Below are 17,440 nucleotides of genomic sequence, written 5' to 3' on the forward strand. Positions count from 1 at the left end.
ATTGACTTAGTAATAATGAATAATCAAGCGTGTTAAGAGAGAGTTGCCAGGGTTAATATCTTATAATTCATATCGGATTACAAATAATTTTATTTTAGTTCCCAAGTGATTTTGTTTCTCAGAATCCTGTTTCCTTCCATACTCAGCTCAAATGCCACCTTCTACATGCCTTTCATGATTTCCTTCCCACTTACTGCCCTCCTCCACCAGTTATTACCAGTGCTGTTTAAAATTATTCTATATCTATTTTGCACGTATTCTGTAAACATAGTCCCCCAGCAGAATATAAGCTCTTTGAGGACAGGGACTGTATTACTTTTGTTTTTGTATCCTCAGTACCTAGCATGGTGCCAAGCACATAGTAGGTGGTTAATAAATGCTGACTGAAGTCTTATTAGTGGCTCTTCTTCTAGCTGCCAGAAGGATCTACAATAATTTGGGGGAGGGGGAGAAGAGACTGCACTTTACAACCTCTACAATCTTGTAAACCAAGAGGTCTACCTAACAATGCCTCCTGTATGTAAATCAAATCATATTCTAAATACATCAAAAGAATTCACTATTTGGAGAAATCCTACGTGATTCTGGCTATAAGGCAAAAAAGACAACCTTATCAGTAAAGCATTTAATCTCAGTTTCCCAAAAGTTAATTAACTATCTGTACAAACAGGTCTTCCAGAGATACTGTGCAAATCAGGTATGCTAAAGAGGTGTTTTATTTGACTACAAAAGTTGTATATTTACATGTAGCTATGCTCATAGCCAAGGAATCTTCCATTTATCACACTGATGGTCTATAATTTACATAATCTTAAGAAAGAACTAAAGGGCTAGAGCATAGTTTTTGCTAGGGAGAATATACATTAAATGTGAAGCTGTATAAGCCAAGGGTGAGGGTAGGAGAAGAGGCAGAGGAACAAGCATTTGTTAAGCACCTACTATGTGCTAAAAATTGTGCTAAGCTCTTTACAAACATTATCTTGTTGAATCCTCAAAATAACCCTGGGAGGTAGGAAAACCACCCTTGTAAACACTGGATTAACACCAGTTTTGATAAAATGTCAAATATCTTGATTAGTAAAAAGAGCAAGCTTAGGTGATAACTGAGATAGTAGCTTTTTTAAAAAAATAATTTCACTGTTTATTATTTCAACATAACAATACCATAATCAGAAAAAGGGCACATAATATAACATAGCGAAGGCACTAAAACTCTTAAAACTTTTTCTCTAAACCATTCAGGCCCCAAGTAATTGTAAATCTAGTATTCATTCAATTTCTATGGTTGAATTTGAGTGCTAATAGAGATAAAGACACATACTCAGTCTTGACATAATACCTTTTTTATTACAATATCCAAAAAACTGTGTATGCAAGTTTAGGGTATCTCAAGACCCCTTCTTCAGTCTCAGGAATGTGCCATCTCAAGACTGTATATTTAAACTATAAAGAAGTTTAAATGCAAAGAAAAGAGAAAATGCATTTTCTTCATAAACATTCTGTGTGTCTCTTACTACCAATCACATCATCTTTTGTAAACCCTGAAAAATTTTCCCTGTAAAGTAAATAATATATATATGTATACATACATATAAATACATATATATATATACACACATATATATAGTGTTGGTAGCCCCCCTTCCCCAAAAGATCAGTTTTCTTTTGTAATCATCTGCATTAGTGTCAACAAACAGCTACAGATACATATTATTTTGAGAATTAAATACATAATTGTTAAATTCAAACAAGCAGAAGGGCAAGAGGAAAAAGGATTATGTGGATGGCACATTTGGTGGTATAGATTACCAAAACCTTCAGTCTTCATAAGCCACTGATTCTCTCTCTTGCAAATCAGCTTTCAAGGGAATTCTCTTTGTTGCAACCACAGACCAAAATACACTAGATAGATTTCTTTTACTACAATCTTACCATAGTAGTTTAAGAAGTCCTATTACAAAATGCTTTAATTGGTGTACTCTTATACAGAGTCAAGGAAGCAACGTAATAGCAGAATACAGTGTAGAGTGCTTCTAGATTCTAGGAATTTTTGTCATACACTAGCTGGTAAGCAAAGAGCTACAGAACTCAGCCACAACTGTTTATGTCTACTATATTTCACTTAATTAGCTGTAGCTTCAGTGCATTCAAACTGTGCCCAATGTCTCTTAACTAAGAGTTCTGTCAGCATGAACAATTTGAACAGATTAACACTGTCTCCAATTGAAAAGAACAAAAGCAAACCAAACTTACCTCCCTCTCTCACCTCCAAATTCTGTAAACCTGGGAGGGAGAGGGACTTTAGAACTCAGGCATGGAAGTAAGTACTGATAACGCTCACTTGACTTTTTAACCTGAGGGGGAAGCAAACTGAACCAAACAGAACTAGGGGGTGGGAGACAAACGAGGCAAATGAACCAAAAATCAAGGACAAATGACCTGATAGAGCAAAGCCCTCTGGGAAGCAAGAGCCCTAGGTCTGGGACTGTATCAAGTAGGAGGTCAGCTCTGCTCTGTGTAGGTGAATGTTGGACCTAAGGCCTGTAGTTTAGTGAGAAGCGGACTAGGCATTTAGTGAGAAGACGACTAGGCAGCCTAGCCCCTCTTTAATGTCACTGAAGTGCTTTGATGAGATATAACTTTTCCCCGTGTTCACTGGTGAAAATAGGTGCTTTTTTGTAGTGTTCCACCAATTCATCCATAGTATGAAATCGACGCTGTCCAATGCAATAGACATTGTCCAAAAGCTGCACCTTGAAATGTTTGTTCTTCCCTGAAGCTTTAAGAGATACGGAGAAGTCACTGGGCTGTAAGGGAAAAAAAAAACACACACATACATTACAGGGTTATAACACGATCACAGAAAAAGGATGTAGTGGGGGTGCACCAAACACCATCAAGCAGCCACATACTTCAAAACCCACTGTGAGAATGAAAAGAATTCATTTTGATGTAGCAAGTGCCCATTTCTCCCAGAGCCCAGGCGATCATAACTTTCAAACCGATTTTTTCCCCAGTACTATGAGATGACTGATGTTCATAATAATGACCCTGAGGCACTACAGGATTCTGATAGAACTTTCCAATCAATAAAGGTTAAATTATGTTTAATATAATTTCAGCATGAATTCCTGTACTGCAGTTTCCTCATCTATAAAAGAAGGAGGCTGAACTAAATGATCTTTAAGAATCCATTTCCAGTTCTAACAATTCATGCATGGTAAATAGAGTAACTCTCAGATATTGGAATTATTTAATTAACCATAACATTGCATTCCTACAAGAGTGGATAAACTGGAATTTACTGTAAATTATTTATATATCGGCATGGTCAGAGTCTGGAAATGAATACTTACCTGTTTCTACCACTCTGTGAAATAAGAAAAGTAATCTATACTTCTTTGCTAGGTTACTCAGGAGAAAAAAAGTTTCACTATATTATAAACAGGTGTGAATATTGATATGACCCTTCATGAGAGGAGGCCATCTTATGCAACTAATTCATTTTACTGATGAAGAAATTGAGACTCAGGGCATTTAAGTGACTAACCCAAGGCCATAAAAGTAGAAAGTAAAAGAACCAGGATTCAAACCCAAGATCCCTGATTCCAAGCCCAGCACATTTCCCATCATCCCACTCTGGAAATTTCCTTTCCTTTTGAAATAATAAGTTTCCCCTTCCCCACCACTCTCAACGAGATTATAAAAGCTAATTAAATTGGAGGAGTATCCTCTTACTTATTTGCAAATGGGCATTTCTTGGAAAACGGACCAGAACAGGCATGTCATTGGACATGACACAAGATATTAGTGTATCAGTCAACAGCACTTATTAAGGGCCAGGCACTGTGCTAAATCCCTGGGGATACAAAGAAAAGCAAAAACAGTCCCTGCTTTCAAGGAGCTCACATTCTAAAGGGGACAACAATATGTAAATAATTAGGGACCTACAAGATATATACAGAATAGAGGGAATGTAATCTCAGAGAGACAAGGCATTAACAGCTGCGGGAGGAGTGGGGTAGTGGAGAGGGCTGGAAAAGGCTTCCTGCAAAGGCAGTATTTGAGTTAAGCCTTTAAAGAAAGAGGATTCTAAGAGATGGATGGAGGTGGGAAGAAATAGCAAAAAAAGACAAAAAAAATCAGAGCACAAGAAGGTAAAAGCAGTTATTATTATTATTACTTTTTTATTAATGTGACCTTGACAAAGGGAACTCATATTACATTGAATTTTTAGTAAAGTGGTATAAACAATGGAACAAGGTGAGCAAGCCTCATTTCCAGGTATTCTATATTATTTTCAGGATGGCCACTAGAGGGCCTGTCTTGCTTTTTCTTGGGGGGGAAAGAACACATCAAAAATATAGCTTCAAATTTTTCAGAAGCAAGGCAGTAGAGGACCCTGACTGTGTATTACTATTTCACTTCAACTTGAGTGTCCACAAAGCATCATATTCTAAATAATTACTCTGGGAAAACCAAAAAACACACTTTTATCCCAGATTTCATGGAGCATCACCATCTTAGCTGGGGCTGCTAAGGAGCAGGATGAACAGAAGCTACTTAGAAGACACTTCCTTAGTTATGTGCATTTTGAAGAAAAAACAAATTCTAAACTACTCTTGACTTGGTTACTTTGTTTAGGATTTCCCCCCCCTAAAACACAACAGAATTCTGAAAATCCTATAACACAGGGTTGTAGCATAGCAACATTACACAACAGTAATAGATAGCTACATAAGAATTTTCTGATGTGGTCTAAAATTTTTGTTTCACTTGCACATAGATCATACTATACCAAGCAAACTTTTGTAATGAAAATGTGTTCTGGCCTGGGCCTGACTCAGGCCAGTCCTCTGGTAGTCTATATTTAATAACGGAAGAAATGAGACACGTGTAGTAGGTCATTTCACAGTTAACAACAGGAGAGTAACTTAGCCATAGAAAAAGAAAGATATTTAACAAGGATAAGCATTGAGACAGCTAGGTGGCAAAGTGCACAGAACACTGGGCTTGGAATATATCATGGCAGTGTCAGAGGACAGAGAGGAAGGATATATGAAACTGTACACCATAGTACATCAGGACAAGCCCTGGAAATGGTGCATGAACATCCTCATGGATACTTCCTCCTTGGGGAAGGAGGAAGTGATGTCAATAGCCTGAGCTAGTCAAGTGTTGCTAATAATTTCCATACCTTTTGAGGAAGAATTAGCCTAACTTACACAGCTATTGCTCCTACCAACAAAGGATATATATTCATACAGAGATACAAGGAAATGTTTGGGGAATGGAATATATGCACCTACCTTCTCAAAATCCTATTTGGATGGCTCATCAGGTTACCCTGACCTACAAAGGCTATGCTACCAGAGTATAAATTCTGGCTGCTTTCTACTGTGCTGGAAAGGCTTCAGGTAAAGCAACTCAGTAGGCTGGCCATAGCAGTCCATGAAACAAAGAAAAACGCAAAATGATTCCACACCGCCCCTTTCCTGTATGGCAATGATTGTGGCCAAAGGACAAGAATGAAGATGGAGGGTACTGAGAGGGACAAAGATTTCAGACTATCTAGACATCAATTTAGCCTCGGATAGAGAAATGTGAGATAATTCTGGCTAGTAATTAACAAATGAACACACTTCTGGACCAAGTGTATAATCAGTAAGTCAAGAAGTATTTATTTAGCACCGACTATATACTAGGCACTGTATATAGTGTTGGGAGGTATAAATAAAGGCCCAAAAAATAGTCCTTGCTCTCAAAGAACTCATAAGTCTGATGGCGGAGACAACATGCAAATAACTACGTACAAATAGGATATCTTCAGGCTAAGCTGGAGATAATCTCAGAGGGCAGGATCTAAGATTAAGGAAGATTGCAAAAAGCTTCTTGTACAAGGTAGGATTTTAGCTGGTACTTGAAAGATGCCAGAGAAGCTAGGAAGTAGAGTCGAGGAGGGAGAGAGCCAGTAAAAACTGCCTGGCGCAAACATCTGGATAGAGTTCCAGGCCTGGAGTTGGGAAGACCTGCCTCCAAATTTCGCCTCCAACACAAATTATAGCTGTGTGATCCTGGGCAAATCACTTAACCTCTGTTTGTCTGATTTTCCTCATTTGTAAAATGGGAGTAATAATAATTTGACAGCTGAGTGGACTGGAGTAGGGCAAAACTTCGGGCAAGGAGACCAACCAGCAGGCTATTGCAATAGCAAAGACATGATGGGTGAGAGCCTGTACCAGCGTGGTGGTAGTGCCAGGGGACAGAAAGGAGGGATGACAAGAAATGACCAGATGTGGCAACCAACTGGTTGGGGTGGGGAAAGACTGAGGAGTCAGGGATGACAAGCTGGGAGCCTGAGTGACTGAAAGTGTGGTAGTACCCCTAATAATAAAAACGAAGTCAGGAGAAAGGGAGAGTTTTGAGGAAAATATAATCAAGTTTGATTTTGGTCATGATGAGTTTAAGATATCTTTTATGGGATATCCAGTTCAAGATATCCAATAAACAGTTGGCATTGGGAGACTGGATGTCAGAAGAGAGGTGAAAGCTGGAGAAAAAGATCCAAGAATTACATGCACAGGAGCAGATGACATCATCAAGTGAACAGGCTAGAGGGAAAAGAGAAAAAAAGGCCAGAAGAGAGCCCTAGGGACACCCCTGGCAGGTATGACCTAGATGAAGATCCAGCAAAGGAGACATAGAAGGGGGGGTCAGACAGGTAGGAGGAGAACCAGGTGAGGGCACAATTACAAAAACCCAGAGAAAAGAAAGCATAAGGAAAAAAGGGTGATCAACAGTGTCAAAAGCACAGAGAAATCAAAAAGGATGATGTTTGAGAAAAGCCCATTAGATTTGGTGGTTAAGAGATCATTGGTAATTTTGGGGAAAGTACAGTTGTTCCTTCCCCATCGTGGTTTTGATATATTGTGGGTTGGCATCAGAAATTCAATGGGAAATCTGGGGGAGTTTTGTGGGAGCCGCAGATGACACTCAAAGGCCAGCACACGACACAGAGCCTATAACCAAATACTTAACCCAAATTTTAGAATAAGGTACTGCAAAGAAAAAGAAAAAAAATCAGACTTCTTCTCCAGTACAAAAAAATTTACACAGACTTTCTAGATTGCCACTGCACCCCTAAGCCTCGTGATGTGCAAGGCATAGTTGTAATTTCAGTTGAATGGTAAGGTTAGAAGCCAGACTGAATACAAAGGAGAGTGGAGGAATCTACTGGATACAGCATTCTGAAGGCATTTAGCAACAAAAGGGAGAAGAGATATGGGGTGAAAGTTAGCAAAGATGGATGGATCAACTGAGGGTTTTTTGAATATTATCAAACTTGACAGTCTCATAAATGAAGCCAAATAATAAAAGAAAATTGTTAACTAACTGAAAGATTCACTCTCTAGTTCTCCTTGGTGAAGCAAATAAGAGTTGGAGAAATTAATTTTACGGTTTATCCAAAGGCAACAAGAAAAAAATTTCATGGTGTGTTTACAAAACACAAAAACAAAATAAAAAACCACTCAGCAATATGATTGTAATTTATATACCTACATCTGATGCAGAAAATAAGGAAGCAATAAAATTTTATGAAGAACTCTTTGAGATACTCTTAATGGAGGGGTGTAACAAATAAAGTAGAAATTATGTTTCAAGAGTAAGGTTAAGGGCTTATAGTACTGACTATATGGAAGCCTCACACCTATATATGATGAATAATTAATTCAAGAAGAAAGTAGGAAGGTACTGGCATGGCAGCACCAATCAGCATGAGTACACACACACACATACACACACACACACACACACACACACACAAATAAATCTGATTACACTACAATAGCCAGGAAAGTACTGGTTACTAATGTGCCAATAATTTCTGAATCAGCAGTCTGTTGTCCACCTACCCTCTGATTATTAATGTTGAGGCATAAGGTATTTGCCCATTATGCATAGAAAATGCACAGCCCTGAGTCCAAAGCGAAAATGGGTTCTTATAGATGGTGAAGTCTTCCAGACGTTCCTGTTTGCAAATGACATTATTTCACAATCATTAAGACCACGCACACCATAAACCTTCCTAAGTAATTATTCAAGAGTTCAGCCACCTACATAGGAAAAACCAAGTGGATGAAGAATTTTTATTATCCAGACCATCATATGCAGATGGATGAGTAACACATAGAATTTATCCATCAGTACACATCTTTCAGGCACATAATATGCATGGAAAATTAGTTGGGTGTAGGAATGAATAGGAGGAAGGAAACAGATTGGAGTGCCTTTGGAAAATTGTCTTTTAATGACCTCCAAGCTTCTCCCGTGAAACAAAGGTCCATATATATTTTTTAACAATAGAATTCTTTCATGGCTGCTTTATAGCTGTTAGTCATAGTTAGTTATTATTCACAAGTCTCTGAAAAAAATTAAAGGTAAGGGTCACCCAAAGGCCATGAAGAGAGACACAGTGGATAGGAGCAGGCTCTAACACATTACAGGCAAAGAATTGCATTAGAGAAACAGGGTTCAGGATGTCATCAGAGATGTATAATAGGAAAAGGAGAATCAGTCATTGGAAATAACTAATAGCTTAATTATTAGTATCCAGGCAGTTTTGGAAGATAGTCCCCAATACATTGGTTAGAGAGGATTTATGGGAATTACATAAGATGGTCAGGAATGAACAAGATGCAATCTGCATCATCAAAATGAGTGCCCAGATTGATGAGATCATAAATCTCCTAAAGCATGAAAGGTACATGAGAACAGTGGCATTAAACTCAAATAGAAACAGGAGACTAGAGGGGCAGCTAGGTGGTGCAGTGGATAAAGCACTGGCCCTGGAGTCAGGAGGACCTGAGTTCAAATGCAGTCTCAGACACACGATACTCAACTAGCTGTGTGACCCTGGGCAAGTCACTTAACCCAAATGTGAAAAGAAAAGAAAAGAAAAGAAAAGAAAAGAAAAGAAAAGAAAAGAAAAGAAAAGAAAAGAAAAGAAAAGAAAAGAGACTACTAAACCACAGGTTCCCAAAGTAAGATGATATTGCCCCCAAGGGGGCTGGAAGGATCCAGGGTTGGGGGGGGGAATAGCCTCGGGTACAATTGGGGGGCATTGAATAAAAATAAGGTGGCAAAAGAATAAAGAAAGAAGATAAGAAAATTAAAAAAAAAACATTTGTACATGTTTCATCTGTTGTGTAACAGTTAAAGTCATAGTGATCACATTATTTTCCAAATAAACATACAAAATGCAAGTTATAACCCATGAGTGGTCAAGTCTGCTGACAGATCTTAACAAGCAAATGTTGGGAGGCGAGTGTGTTTCACATTGTCAGAAAGTCCAGCATGCATTGGCAGGAATAAGTGAGTGTAATGACTTGTTTACAATATGATACTATATGGTTACATGACACAATATCACATCATCAATATTTCAATGCAGGAAAACCTCCACAAATTTACAATAAATCATTAAATTTTTTAATTTTTTTTGCAATGACAATTTTTTTTTAAAAAAACATCAAAGGGTTAATGAAAGTAGATTTCCAGGGGAGCACTGAGTAACTTTTTTTTTTTTTTGAAAAGGGGATGGTAGGCCAAACACGTCTGGAAACCTCTGCACTAAACTGTATGTAAGTATACCCTCAGGTCACATGGCTGACATACATTAACATTATGTTCTATTGCACTTTTACTTATTTTGCTAAATATTTACCAATCATATTTTAATCTGTTTTTAACTGCATCTGCTGCCTGTGGGCTGCGTGTCTGACATCTCTCCTGCAGAGAGATATCAAATGAAATGACCAAAATGGAATCATTATCGTTCCCTCAAATTTACCACCTCTTCTGAATTTCCATCCTTTTGCCAAGTGCGCCATCAACCTTCCAAGCACCCAGGTTCACAAATTCAGTCATCCCTCAACTCCTCCCTCTCCCTTACCCTGCATACCAAATCAGATTCCAAGTCTAGTCTATTCTGGTTTTACAATAGCATTCGCATATCTCACTCTCTCTACTCACATGGCTCTGATCATGTCATTTCCTTGCTCAATCACCTCTAATAGCTCCCTATTACCTCTAGGAACAAATATAAACTCTTCTGTTTGGCATTTAAATTCCTTTGTTGTCAGGATCCGGCTTATCTTTCTAGTTTTTATTATCCATTAATCCACTTCCTTCACACTACAATTTGTCCAAACTGGCTTATTATTGTTCTTCACACACATTCCCCATCTCTGTGTCTTATATGGGCTGTCTTCCCATGAATAGATTGTATTCCATTTTCATCCTCACCTCTGCTTCTCAGAAACTAGTTTCGTTCAAAGCTCAAACTCAAGTGCCACTTTCTACACGAGGTCTTCTTTACATAGAGGTAGTTGGTCGTACAGTGGATAAAAGCACAGGGACTGGAGTCAGGAAGATTTCAGTTCAAATCCAGCCTTAGACATTTATTACTATGTGACCCTACACAAGTCATTTAACATCTGTTTGCTTCATTTTTTGTAACTGTAACATCTATCTTTCAGGGTTGTTGTGAAGATCAAATGAGATAATTTCTGCAAAATGCTTTAGCACAGTGCCCGGAACAAAGGTGCTATATAAATACTTATTTTATTCCCTTCCCCTCTCCTAATCTCTCCCCTGCCTCCAACTCCTATTTCCTCCTCCCTCCCCAATTACTATCTATTTATCTATCTAAATCTCTATCTATTTTGTATATATAATCCCAACTTCAATAATCCCTCTCATTGAGACTCTGGATATTGTTACTGTATCTTTACAAGAGAGGAAAGAGAATTTTGGAGTTTGACAGGTAACTACCATGGCTCAAAAATCTGCTACTTTGTGACATATGTGTGTATTATATACACTGCTTGTGTGTGTGTGTCCATGTGTGTATAATGTAAACACTTGAGATATATATATATATATATATATATATATATATATCACCTATCATTGTCTGCTGTTGTTAATAAATAATGTATTATTATGAGCCAATACGAGATGAGTCTGAGAAAGGAGATAAAAACTAATGTAAAAAAGACTTTTTCATAATCAGGGCAAGGATTAGAGCCAATTTATCAGACAGTTTAGGGATTTATGAGAAAACATAACATGTTTCTTGATTACCTTTCAATCCAATGTAAATCTTGTAGATGTGAGGTGGTATCTCAGAGTTGTTTAATTTTAATTTTTCTAATCAACAGTGATTTAGAGCTTTTTTTATGTGATTATAGATAGCTTTGATTTCTTCTCCAAACCTGTTCATATCCTCTGACCATTTCTTTATCAATTGGGAAATGGCTTTTATTTTTATAAATTTGGCTCAGTTCCCTATATATTTGAGAAATGAGGCCTTTATCAGAGAAACTTGCTTTAAAAATTTACCCCCTCCCCATTTCCTGTTTGTCTTCTAATTTTAGTTGCATTAGTTTTGTTTGTACAAAACCTTTTTAATTTCATGTCAACAAAAATGTCCATTTTACTTCCTGTGATCCTCTGTATTTCTCATTTGGCCATAAACTTTTCCCTTATCCACAGATCTGAGAGGTACATTTTTCCACGCCCTCTTAATTTACTTACGATATTACCCTTTATGTCTAAATCACGTGCCCATTTTGACCTTACCTTGGTATATGGTGTGAGATGTTGGTCTGTGCCTAATTTCTTCCAAACTGCTCTCTAGTTTTCCCAGCAATCAGTCCCAAGTCAGTTAGAAGGCTGAGGGGTGGGGGCTTCATATTTGGTATGGAAGATCATGGAAGGTGCTGCTCTCATCTTACAACATACCCCTATACTGTCCATGGGACTGCTATATGTGGACCAGCACAAAGTCTTCAACATAGGGACTTACATATACACATTTGTTTGTTTTTTAACTCTCCCCTCCAATCATCATACATGTTTTCTGTATTATGATAGAATATAAACTCCACAAGGGCAGGCACGGTTTCATTTTTATTCCTAGTGCCTAGCACCATACCTGGTACACAGAAGGTACTTAATAAATAGTCAATGGGTTGATCCACTATTGCTTCTTATAAGTTGCTAATTCACTCACTCAAAGTCACAGTAATTTCTGTTTTCTCCAACAGTAGTTCAAATTCTTTAGTCTACTGAAGGCTCACACAAACTAAGATAAGCTGTTTAGAATTCTGGGGCATCTAGGTGGCACAGTGGATTGAGCTTGGAGTCAGGAGGACCTGAGTTCAAATCAGACCTCAGACCAGACACTTGACACTTACTAACTGTGTGATCCTGGGCAAGATACTTAACCCCAATTGCCTCACAAATTAAAAAAAGAGAGAGAGAAAGAGAAATCTGGGGCATCTACAAAATCAAGATGATATATATATATATATATACACATTTCTGTAACTACAGTTTGGAAACAGGTAGAGTTTCACATGTTCTTCTTCACAGCACAAATATGGTTAGTTACATTGGTGAAAATAAAATATATACTAGCTGGAACCTGACATTTCAACACAAGACTGGAAGATCCAGGATAAGTCACTAATGGTGCAATTAGGCACTGTGACTTAAGTGAATTTACTGCTCCTTTAGCACTGTTCTGATTTCCTATTCTTACTCTGGTGGTAATTTTAAAGTAAAGAGTGTTGCCAAGAAGTTAAAAATGTCTGTCTACATCCCTGAACAAATTTGTACAAGCTTCTACAATCCCAGCTACAGAATTATCCATAGTATTCTATTTTCTCCTTCAATGCTGCCCATTTTCACAAGGCTAAGAAAATATACACATTTGTCAGTTGGTTTAGTAATATTCAATTCAAGGACAAATACAAATGTTTGGTAAACAGGTATGAGGGAGATAAGAAAAAGTAGGAAAAAAAGCTAATTTTTAAAATAGATATGAAATTTGATTTTAAGGACCTGGGCACATGATAATTAGTTTGGCTTAAATAATGATTTTTGGCTATTTATTTCAACAACTGTGAAATCATGTTCTCTTTAAATTTACTTTCAAAGTTTCCCCCTTTCTAAATGCATTTTCCCAGGCTTTATATTCATTTAAACTTTCTCTGGCTGGAACAACAGGAACTTGCCACCCCATCCCCCTCCCCATATCTGTATCACATCCCTCTCTTCAGTTTCATCTTAACTAAACACCCCCTCCTCCATTTGGTCACCAAGTTACTTCCATCTGGTCCCTCTTCCGTCCTCCCAGGATTTTTCATCTTTTTTTTTTTGGGGGGGGGAGTCATGTATTTATTCTGGATCACCTCACTGTTATTTTTGATGACTAGTCTAACCTCTTTACAACTTCTAACACTTAATTTGATCTGTATCTTCAATCTATTTTTTTTCCCTGTTTGCTACTTTAAGTCTTATGGGCTGTGTGTAACTCTTTCTCTTTGATAATTTTCCAATCAGAAATATTTCCCCTTCAATCATCATTTGATACCACTGTCTATTTTTAAAATCTAATATCCTTCTCCTTCCCTGCTCTCTCTCTCTATCCATGCCCCACCCCTCCTGTTTCTCCCTTGAGCATTTTGACTTATAAAGGTGAAGACTTAGCGACCAAAGCTAGATTATAAATATTTAATTTTTTTTTTAGCATTATCAACTTGATTACCTGCATAGTTAAATGCTATCCTTATAATCCCCACTGCGTTTTCATAAAACAGGAATTCTCTGCCCAGGAACAGAATGGTATTATAAATTTCGATAAATTTAATAAATTAATAAAAATTAATTTAGTTAAATTTAGATCATTCACCCCAGAAATTCTAAATACTAATTCTCTTCCTTCACTAAGCATAAACTAAACAGAAAAAGCAGCTACTTCTCCCAACTTCCCAAATGTTTTTTCAATTACCTCAAGACCTGTACAAGATCAATTACCTCCCACTGTACTTCCCCCTTGACCGTCCCACTAGGAGTGGTATGCATAGCGGTACTTCACAGTCGTCCTGGGAGACCACTAAATAATCTCTTGTAGTACTGAGGTTTCTAATATCAACATCTAAACTTTGGTATTTAATACAAATAATTCACTAATATATTTAACAGAAACACAGACATCATCTCATTGGTCTAACCAAAAGTAGCAACATTCTTCATATGGAGCCCAATGAAGTTTTGGGGACAACAGGGACAGGTGAGAGGCAGCTTTACATGGTGGATAGTAAAGGGCCTCCAAGATAAGAACACCTGGGTCAAGTCCTGCTTCTGACATATCCTGGCTGTAAAAGCCTGAGCAAGACCTTTGACAATAATTTGCAAAGCAAATTTTATAAAGGTGGGCAGAAAACTTCCTCATCTGTAGATTCTACACCAATGAAACCACACCTCTGGACAAAAAGAAAGGCAAGCATAGCAGCAATGTGCTCCCCACTAAGTCTTCTGCTCAGAGATGGGCTTTGTGCTTTGAGAACTACATTTAATATGCTTTCCCTTTCTGTCTCTCAAATCTATTTTCTCCCTCTTTTGGAAAGTAAGATCCTCTTTCAGTGTTTTGTCATTTAGTTAAAAATCAACATATTGATCCTCCTCTCCAGATGCCTTATCTAGGATGATTTCAATCAATATTGAATTCTAATGCTTCTACTCAAGCCATTTCCAGGCAATTACTTTCGTTCACTTTTTTTCACGTGTTTTCCTTACTAATCAAACTTGACACAATTTTCTCCTTTCTCTCTTTGCACCTCTCTCTCTCTCTCTCTCTCTCTCTCTCTCTCTCTCTCTCTCTCTCTCCTCTCTCCCCAAAACCAAATCTTTTATGCCCTTAGAATTCTATTTTAATCTCATTAATGCAATGATAAATCCCAAGTCCAGAGGACTGATAACAATGATAAATCACAAATCCAGAAGAACAAGATAATTCAAGAGACCCAACCCCTGCCAGAAATGATAGACTTAAAACCCAGAATAAGACATGCATATATAAGACCTGGTTAATGTAGGAATTTGTTTTTACTGGACTATGCCTCTTTGCTGTGAGGGTTTTTGCCTGACACATAGTAAGTGCTTAATAAATGTTCACTGATTAAATGATTATTTGCTCAAAATGGGGGAATTTTTTTAAAAAAAGAATTCCATCTTTCATTTCACATAATTGAATATTATTCTCATTAAAAAGGCAGTAAACTTGAGAGGTAGAAGGGATTTTGGAAGTTATCTTGTCTAACACCCTACATGATGAACAAAACATCATTGAGTCTGTCTGATGAAGTGTTTCCCTTAATAATAAAGAATTCACTTGCTCATGAGGAAGTCTATTCCATTTTCAGACAGTTCTAATCGTTAGGAATTTCTTCATTAGATTGAGATACAATTTGCAGCCACACAGCTTCCATTCATAGGTAGTAATTCTGCCCTTTAAAGCCAGGCAGAATAAGTCTATTCTCTCTTACACAAGGCAACCCTTCAAATATTTAAGACCTCTCTCTACCATCAACCCCCTTACCACCCAGAGTCTTCTTTTGTCTGGACTAACTATACTCTGTTCCTTTAACCATTTTTTCATATGAGATGGTTTTAAGTCTCTTCTCTTTCCTAGTTAGCCTCCACTCCTACCACCCTGGATGTGTTCAAGCTTGTCACTGTTCTTAAAAGTGTGGCATCCAGAACCAGGGGCAATACTGCAGCAGGTGTGTTCTGACCAGCAAAAAATAGACAGAAATGTCATTTCCCTTTATTCCTTTAGTATATAGCTCAAGCACCATCTTCTGCATGAAGCTTTTTCTGATCCCTGCAAATGCTAGCATTCCCTAAGAATAATCTGTATTTAACTACTATATGCATTTATACTGTTTACAGACTCTCCCCCAACCCCCGCCATTAGAATGTAAACTCCCTGTGAGTAGGCTTGTTTCATTCTTTGTACCCATATCTAGAGCACCTAGCACAGCAATGACACATAAGAGGCATTTAATACATTCTTTTTTATTATTGTGGACACATTTGTTGTTCAGTTGGTTTTTTTTTTAAGTTGTGCTTGACTTTTCATGACCCCTTTGGAGGTTTTTTTTGGCAAAGATACTTGAGTGGTTTGCCATGTCCTTCTCCAGCTCATTTTACAGATGAGAAACTGAGGCAAATAAGGTTAAGTGACTTGCCCAGGGTCACACAGCTAGTAAATGCTGGAGGCCACATTTGAACTCAGGAAGACGAGTGGATGCTTTATCTACTGTGCCACCTAGCTGCCCATTCTGGACACAACTTCTATTCATATAGTCAAAGATTAAATAAGCTTTTTGAGTAGTCATATCATTACCAATAGCTATTAGAATATTTACTATATTATATAATACGTGTATGTGTGTATACATATATACATACACACAATAATACTTGGAATCCACTTTAAAAATCATAGGAAATGTCGTCTCCCCGTGCCTTTCTCCACCTACATTTAAAGAACAAAAATAATAAGCCAACCAAATATGCCTTTTTAATACATAAAAAATATCAAACAAGGTATATAAGTACAGCATGCTAAATGCTGACTTACAAGTCAGAGAAGCTGAGTTCGAGTTCTATACATGCTGCTCTACCACGGCAAGCTCTAAATCTTATGACCTACCTTCAGATAGACACGAATCTCATGAAAACACAGTCTTTGTGTTTCTAGGGCACCCTTAAATTCTATTGCCTCCCAACACTGGGGCAGCAGGGGATTACTTGCTGCTACTTTCATACTCACTGAAATGTATACTCATTTCATGCTCTTTTTTTTACACTCATACCCCTTTTTTCATACCTTGATCAACCAATCAATATTTATAAAAGACCTACCATGTGTCAAGCACTGTGCTAATAACTGCTGCTATTCAGGCTACTAATCACTTGCTGTACATGTTATAGTAAGGGTATCTTTTGTATAAAGGTAGGAATAGATGGCTGATGAAGTCCCCTCCCTATATACAGTTCAGTGACTAATAGGAAAAACAAAACCACATTAAATGTCAGAAAACTGACTTTTTTCCTACCATGATTCTGGTCCATCTCAATATGATCTTCCTATTTGAATATTTAGATTGCTTTTCGGACTAGACGTTTTTCAATTTCATTTTCCATCATGTTTTTATCCCACTGGTATGTTTTTCTTACAGCTGTGTTTCAAGACATTTACCTAGTTTCTAGTCTACTTGTCTATACCATAATGCAGCTCATACAGAATCACAGGCTCTTAGCTTTAGAGCTACCTAGAAGGAAGCTTAAGTGTCATTTAAGTCCATACTCATTTTAAAGATGAAAAAAAACTAGGGCCTAGAGAGGTTAAATTACTTGCTCAAGGTCACAAGGTCAAGCTGCAGAGTCAGGATTTGATGCTGGGCCCTCTGGATTTAAGTCTGGCGCAATCAGACTTTTCCTTTCTTTTTCTCAACCACAAGGATCCTAAGAGATTGTCAAATGTCTTGCTGAATTCCAGACACATTATATCTTCCAGTCCAGT

General features: G+C 37.5%; 1 protein-coding gene across 2 annotated transcripts in view; it reads right to left on the reverse strand.

The window, feature by feature from the left end:
- Nucleotides 1–17,440, reverse strand: part of NCK2 (NCK adaptor protein 2) — a 105,858-nt gene that overhangs the window by 50,052 nt on the left and 38,366 nt on the right. Inside the window, exon 3 of one of the 2 annotated variants that reach the window (XM_020987925.2) lies at nt 1,328–2,807. The exons of the other annotated variant lie outside the window; for it this stretch is intronic. Within the exon in view, the coding sequence (XP_020843584.1) occupies nt 2,613–2,807 (195 nt within the window). The 3' untranslated portion in view covers nt 1,328–2,612. Of the gene's footprint in view, nt 1–1,327; nt 2,808–17,440 lie in introns of those variants that run through there. 2 annotated transcript variants of the gene reach the window in all.

The sequence above is a fragment of the Phascolarctos cinereus genome, unplaced genomic scaffold (genome assembly GCF_003287225.1).
Source record: "Phascolarctos cinereus isolate Bilbo 61053 unplaced genomic scaffold, phaCin_HiC Scaffold_7;HRSCAF=346, whole genome shotgun sequence".
Taxonomy (NCBI): domain Eukaryota; kingdom Metazoa; phylum Chordata; class Mammalia; order Diprotodontia; family Phascolarctidae; genus Phascolarctos; species Phascolarctos cinereus.